This window comes from Micropterus dolomieu, linkage group LG06, assembly GCF_021292245.1.
Source record: "Micropterus dolomieu isolate WLL.071019.BEF.003 ecotype Adirondacks linkage group LG06, ASM2129224v1, whole genome shotgun sequence".
NCBI lineage: Eukaryota > Metazoa > Chordata > Actinopteri > Centrarchiformes > Centrarchidae > Micropterus > Micropterus dolomieu.
In genome coordinates this window covers 22,960,439-22,967,733 of record NC_060155.1, presented here as the reverse complement: position 1 = coordinate 22,967,733, position 7,295 = coordinate 22,960,439, and the positions used below count along the sequence as shown (strand labels likewise).

General features: G+C 40.0%; 1 protein-coding gene and 1 long non-coding RNA gene across 2 annotated transcripts; both read right to left on the bottom strand.

Moving 5' to 3' along the window:
* On the bottom strand, positions 1 to 1,817 carry LOC123971872. The gene is made up of 5 exons (XR_006825318.1): positions 1,738 to 1,817; positions 1,320 to 1,405; positions 673 to 794; positions 416 to 541; positions 1 to 142 (listed from the first exon to the last, which is right to left on the bottom strand). It is a non-coding gene; the product is annotated as an uncharacterized LOC123971872 (long non-coding RNA).
* A 1,239-nt stretch (positions 1,818 to 3,056) lies between these two features.
* Positions 3,057 to 7,087, bottom strand: LOC123971827 (uncharacterized protein CXorf38 homolog). Its single transcript, XM_046050841.1, has 6 exons — positions 6,813 to 7,087; positions 6,496 to 6,630; positions 4,137 to 4,259; positions 3,720 to 3,869; positions 3,427 to 3,621; positions 3,057 to 3,323 (listed from the first exon to the last, which is right to left on the bottom strand). Exons 1-6 carry the CDS (start codon positions 7,017 to 7,019, stop codon positions 3,213 to 3,215), a joined length of 921 nt encoding a protein of 306 aa, XP_045906797.1. The 5' UTR covers positions 7,020 to 7,087; the 3' UTR covers positions 3,057 to 3,212.
* Between the last annotated feature and the right edge of the window lie 208 nt (positions 7,088 to 7,295).

The following is a 7,295-nucleotide window of genomic DNA, read 5'->3' as shown; positions in this document are numbered from 1 at the left end:
CTCCAGACAGGTATTTGAACACAGGATCATGTTTTGCCAGCACCTCACCCAGATCTCTGATTCGACTAAGGTATCCATTCAATTCCTCTCGTTTCAGCTGGTAATTTGGAGAATGCATGATATTGTTTCGGACATTGGCAACCTATACACAGTGGTTAAAGAATTGAATTTTAATGCAGGCAAACTTACAACTTGGTCATTCTAATAACTTTTCCAGTTGATCAGAACTGACAGCAACCTCTGCACTATCACAATGATATTTCATGTTCTTAACCTCATATGACAACTAAAATACAGATTAATGACAACAGGTGTATTGTTGTGTAACTGACTGGCATTCAAAATGAGTGACTGCAGTTAGAGACATCCCACAACATATGTTTATTTCTATGTGTGTGTACAAATAATAATTTACCTGCTCACACAATCCACCCAGCTTAAACTTCTTGAAGTGATTGCATTGAGTCATGAGAGACAGAAGCGCAACAATGTCAAACTGACCAATTGATTTATGGTTCTTATGACCGCCTGTCATGTACACCTGAAAACAGAAGCCGGTATCATTAGTGTGACACCTGCTGAACAAACAGACCAAATCAATTTCACATTAAAAAAAATATCACTGTGATAGAAAAATTTTTTTACTGCTCAAAGAAAAGACTGCAAACTCACCTTTGCCACTTCCCATTTATCTTCTTTATGTTCATCCACATTACCTTTCCACCCTGACTGTTGTGGTTGGTCCATATCACATCTCTCCAATGAGAACACACCTCACAATCTAATATAGGAACCTGCAATCAGCAGCTTAAAATTAGAACTAGACAAATAATCTTATTTTGGGATTTAGGAGGCTCTTTAAAAAACACATTGTTATGACAAATTGTGAATCATTAATCAGGAAAAGAGATGCTAGAGAGCTTTCCGAGAGATGATTCTGAGCTATCCATTACAGAGAGAAAGCGTTTATCTTTTCACCAAATCAATTTTGGTAATGTTTAGGATTAGAGACGATCACAGCACAAAGAACACTTGTTGGCCATCTAGTCATTTTGTGAAGTTTTTTTTTTGGACACTTGAGGAAAGAAAGACAAGAAACCCTCACATACACAGCCACCACCATATGCAAAACTATGTTAAACAGTTGTTCTGTGACTGTTTGCCATTTGGTGCAGAGCAGGCAGAGGAGCTCTGACCTCACACACAATACTGCCTAATACTGATCTTTTCGTGACAACAATTATTAACAAAATAATTATTATCTAAAAGAAACACACAGCCACTGAGGAAAACACTGATGCAAGGGAACAGACAATTACTTCATAGACTTCCTAACTTGATCATGGGATGTCAGCAACTCCCACTGTATTTCCGCTGCCTTGTGGTGAAGATTGTGCAGTATAAACTGAAAGAAAGCAAGAAAACTAACTTTGGACAGACGCTGGATAATAATGGGTTATAAAGACAAAAAATATAGGCCTACAAATGAAGACATATCAGAAATAATTGTATTGTCTACTTTGATCTCCATAGCCTATTTATAAAATTATTCTTTATTTTCGTGTTTTAGGCATATCTACTAGAAATATAACAGGCCTACGCGCAAAGGAAAAACAGTTCAGAAGGCTAGCTCAGCTGGCCCACGCAGACACAAACGTTGCTGGCTGATGTCTTTCCTTTCCACTGTTTCATTTTTAGTTCATCACACATGCACAACGGTCACATTTAAGTTCATACCTGGTTTGGCCGTGGTTTAAATTTTTTTAAATGGCATTTATTGCCGCACACATCCGAGCCGCATTCCCTGCGCAGTGCTTGGTGGAAAATGTCGATCTGCTTATTAATAAAACACTCAAGCGGGTTCTGAAGAAGCCTCAAACCAACAACGCCTTTCAACCAGTTCTTATGGTTTTCTTCATCAAATATCCGAAAAACCTCCATGCTTACAACTTCCAGCTGAACTGCTATGTCCCTCAAACTAAAGTTTTATCGAATGGCAGACGCACTGTGATTGGTCTGCATGGCTGATGCAAGATGAAATATTTTTTCAAACTCATAGATTACGACTATAGACTTATCGCTCTCGGTTTAATTTGTTTACTTTACTTATTATTTTGACCAAATTATATATTTCTTAATCTAAATTTGAGCAACTCCTTGATGTTCATTTTTAATCACACTGTGACTGCAGTTTGTTCTATGGTAGTCTTAATAAAAACCAGTAGTGGAAAGTAATGAAGTAGCCTTAAAGTAGGCCTACTGTAGGCTTCTTAATTACAATTTTTAGTTACTTGAGTAGCCCTTTCTTTTTAGGCCTACATGTACTCCACTCACAGACAGTAAAGTCACATTTAGAGTTGTTAGAGTAGTTACTCTGCAGATTCATATTTAATAAAGGCCTACAAAACATGTAATTGGCTGTGAACCCAGGATACAAATAAGGTAAAAGTAGCTTCACTTGGACCAGCTACAACTTTAAAATACAGATTCATCCACAGGTTGCTGAAGTAGCTACAGACTGACACTTCATTCACCAGAAATCATGACACTAGTATAGACTCCCACAATATTTTGTGAACACCAGAGTTGGGCTTGTTATTCAGGCAGTTAAAATGTGGCTATGATTTAATAAAAACCACACAAGCTTCTTCAACAGAGTCAGGAATGTTTATATATAATTAAGATTCAATTATTGTCTACAGTGTAGTTTGCATATAAAAGAACCCTTTTTGTACCAAGAGAAGAACAGGTGTGAAGGTACACAACCAGTCAAACTCACACTCACACCTACGGACAATTTAGGGTCACCCATCAACCAAGGCCGCTTGTCTTTGGATGGTGGGAGGAAGCCGGAGCACCTGGACAGGACCCACGCAGACACGGGCAGAACATGCAAACTCCACAGAGAAAGGCCGGGGCAACCGGGGTTTGAACCCACGACTTTCTTGCCGTGAGGCCACAGCTATCCACCGGACCACCGTGCCACCCCTATTATAATTAGTTAATGAAATAAAGTGTGTCAATCAGGAAAGAGTCAATGGATTGTGTTCAGTCAATAGAGTCAATAGATTTCTTTATTTACATTGCATTACAACACTATATACTGTACATGCACATCCACAAATCCCTTGATCTGCCTAAATTCTTAACCTATTTCAAATAGGAAATATTAACATATGCTCCTCTCTGTCTTTCCCAGCTCTTCCTTCTTCTTATTCTCTGGCCTGCAGCGAGTGGATGGCTTGGAGCTCTGCAGAAAACCTCTCACCCAGATCTCTGTTGGCCTGGAGGAAACCATCCAGCGTCTTCAGCTGCTCAGCATCCTAAAGAGGAGACATAGTCAGATGAAGTCTCGTGGCATCTTCATTTGTATTATGTGCAAATATGCCACTGGACCACATGGACATCTGTATTTGTTCTTCGCACCCTTGTTGTTGTATCATCATCAGCAGCATGCAGTAACTCCTGCAGCCTCTCTTGCAGCAACTCAGCCTCCCATTGGCTGATCAAGTCGGCGCTGGTCTCCCATTGGCTGACAGAATCAATCTCAAATCCATCCAGATCAGCAGAATCCATCCGGTCCAAACCAGAGATACATACTGACAAATCAACAGTCAGCATCTGTACAAACAAAATGCACACGCACACAAACCGTGATGCAAAACAACTCTAATGCAGCGAGGGGACCTGAGAGTTTCCGAACACCGGACATGTTTCACCTCCTCTATCTGTCGTCCTGCTGTTGCCATCTGTGGTACGTGGCTGAACTGCCGCACGAGGTTCCTCAGGGCGACCCGGTAGTGCTTCATCCATTCATCCTTCATGTGAAACTCAGAAGAATGCATCAACTCATTCCTGTAACGGATCACCTGGAACCACACACACATAACAGATCATCATAATCAATCATCAGTGTTTTATTATTCTTTTTATTTATTCTGATTTTGGTTCTCTTCCTGGCATCAGTTTTTACATACACATATTCCAGCCTGTGGCACAGAGTGTTTATAGTATGTTTTATGCATCTGTCTGCTGGATTATAAGGTTTGGTAATGTAATGTTATGACTTAACAACTTGATAATGACTGACCAAAAGCAGAACAGCATGCACATTTAAAAATCCTTTTTATGTTTACCTCTCTCACAAATTTTGTATCCACAGACTGGAAACCGCCACAGTAGTTGATTAGGTTGAGCAGAGCAGATGCATCGCATTGATCTGCCCCCTTCACTTTCCCCTGACCCCGCGGCATGTAGGCCTGCAGAGGCAGAGAGAGAGAAAGAGACCTTAGATAAACACATTCAGGTGAATCTTCAGAAACCTTTGAGACATTTCAGTCTGTCATATTTTTCTAGCAAGTCAAAAAATACTTCTATTGGGTGATATAATGCAGCACATTTCACTTTACTTGACTCTGATATGAGATCATTTGACGAAATCGGGCTTCATTTGTTATATAAAATCATAATATACTCAGGACTGGAACTACTGATATTTTTCATTACTGATAATTGATTATTTCTCGCATCACTTGATAAATTCTTCAGTGTATGATATTTTTTCATCTTGTCAGCTCAACATACAGTATCTATGACTTTTTATAGTGAAAGACCCTTTCATATGTGCAAGATCAGAAATCATTCCATGCTGATCATATAATCAATGTGTAGTCCACATGTGACATTTCTTAACATTTTTTATAGTAATATATATATATATATATATGTGTAATTGTCAGATTAATTAAAGTACATTGGCTTAGTTACTTTAAACCAGTGGTTCCCAACCTTTATTTGTCTGATGTAACCCCACAGTCCTGTCAGATGAGCTCAGGGGGCTTTCACACCTACCTTGTTTGGTCTGGACTTTGTAGTTTGATCTGAACCAAAATTGCAGGTGTGAAACCTCCCCTGGACCACGGTCCGGACCAAACAGACGAAATTTGGTCCGACGAAAAGAGGTAGTCTCGGTCCGGATCAAACTGAACCATGGTTTGGTTCATTTCTAGTTTTGAAAGCATTTTATGGATGGTTCGGACTTTCAGACCATTTACAGGAAGTTCAGCGGTTACCATGTGAAAAAGTAACAAACAAATGCACAGAGAAATGCACAGAAATGAGGACACAATTATAAATCTCCAGTGACAGCTCATCTTTTGATACAGATGGCCATTAGGCTATTGAAGCAAATTGCCACTTGCATCTTTGGTGTCTCCTCGAACAGAGATGCAAAAGGATTGCTTGCTGTCTTCTCATCCTTTCTTGCCTGGCGGTGACAATATAATGTTCGCACACTGAGGACATTTATTTGGACGAGCCTCGAGTAGGCTATAAGCTAGTTGGTGCTGCAGGTAGTAATGCCATAATAAAAATACAGTGGCAACGATATTAAATGTTCATCCCTCATTCATTCATTAGTGTTAAAGCTACCCGCGGAACTGTTTACCGACCAATCAATGTCAAGTATAGGGAGACGCATCCAACATAGATCATGACGTCAGGACGCAGTTCTGTCATGTCAAGTCCTTTAGTGCGGTCACATAAATGCAGTGTGAAACCAAACTAAAACTAACAAAACTAACCGAATGTATCAAAATTTCTTTAGTTCTGGAACTGGATGTTATTTAACACCTTTAATATTATGAAAAGAGTGATGTTTACACATTTTTAATTATGGCATGACGCTGGCTGGCTGCACAGGATCGCCACGACCTCAGTCAGTTGGTTTAATGGTTCTTGTGACATTAAATAGAGTGACAATAGATCAATCAATTAATTGACTAGTTGGTCAACAGAAATTGAATTGCCAACAATTTTGATAATCAGTTAATCCTTGTATTAATTTCCATGCATATACTGAAGGTGAAATACTTTTCCGGTTCCAGGCAAATTTCAAGATTTGATTTTCTTTTGGTTTTGGACTGCTGGTCGAATCAAACAAGCAAGCAAAATAGATCACCTTGGACTTTGGGAAACATCACCTGGCATTTTTTCACTATTTTCTAACATTTTATAAACAAAAGAATGAATTTGTGGATTTAGAAAACGCTGTTGATTAATCGATAATGACAGAAATCATTAGTTGCAGCCCTAACTTAATATACTAAAGAGCACCCTCACAATGATTTGTAATCCTAGTAGGATTTATTTTCCTCCTAAACACAATATGAACTCTTTTCTCTTCTCTTAATATCTTTACTCTATTTCCCGGTGAATCACTGCTCTAAGCAAGATGGTGGTGGACTGACTGGTAGACTCTTATCATACACGTGGCATTGTTAGTGTTTGTATTTCAAAATAGGACCACATTTCCCATAATTCCATGTCTGCTTGCTATGCAACTTGAGCAACCACTGAGCTTTTTCAGCAGTCACTCTCATTTGTTTATGACAACTATCTTGTATCATACACAATGTAGTAATGGCCTGGTGATATTAAATGCCAGTTACAGCAGATTAAGGTTAAGTGAGTGTGTTTGGATCGGTGTGAGATTACCTTGGCCAGTTCCCAAGGATCTGTTCTCCAGTGGGGAGGGAAACAGTTGTCCCAGTTCACTGTGGAACTGGGCTGTCTGTGGTATCTCAGGATCAATCTCTGCCACTCTGAACACACCCTGCATGGTGAGGAAAGCTACACACACACACACACACACACACACACACACACACACTTAAAATTCAAGTTACAGTGAGAATAAGTGTGAAATAAAATATGGTCGCAGTAAACTCATATTAACTGATTCTCAGGATATTCAAACCCACATTTTAACTATAGTGCCAACAAATAAATTAAGATTAACAGACTCATCTGACCTTATTTCCTCTCGGTCTGCATGAAGAAGTCTCACACGGTTTCTGTAGCAGAGCGTTTTGGTTGAGCAGGTCTCGGTGGAAAGTGCTCATGTGGTGGGTGATGAAGGGATGCAGGCCGTCCTTCAGCAAGAGCAGACACCGTCCTGCTTTCAGCCAGTTGGTGTACTCCCTGTCGTTGAGACGGACCGCCAGCTCCTCACGAACCATGTTGGCCTCTCTTCCTGATAGGAAACATAACAAAGTCGCAGAACAAGTTCAGACCAAGTCTGTTGTTTAGTATGTTTAGCTCCACCCTCTCAGTGCAACAGAGCGGCCACAAGATGGCGCCATCTGCTTTAGAAACGCTGCTCTCTGTGTTGTTTATCAGGAGGCCTGCAGAGCCATGAGACAAGAGTGTGAATTGTTCTGGTTACACTGGGGTCCAGTGGGATGTAGGCTACCCACAGTTTCAGACCAATCTCTCTTTGTTAAGGGGACTGCTTT

Coding starts and splice junctions, on each gene's coding strand:
- LOC123971827 (XM_046050841.1), bottom strand. CDS start 7,019: ATGGTTCGTGAGGAGCTGGCGGTCCGTCTCAACGACAGGGAGTACACC. Junction 4,260..6,495: donor ATCCTTGGGAACTGGCCAAG/GTAATCTCACAC, acceptor CTGCCTCTGCAG/GCCTACATGCCGCGGGGTCA. Junction 3,324..3,426: donor ATGATGATACAACAACAAGG/GTGCGAAGAACA, acceptor TCTCCTCTTTAG/GATGCTGAGCAGCTGAAGAC.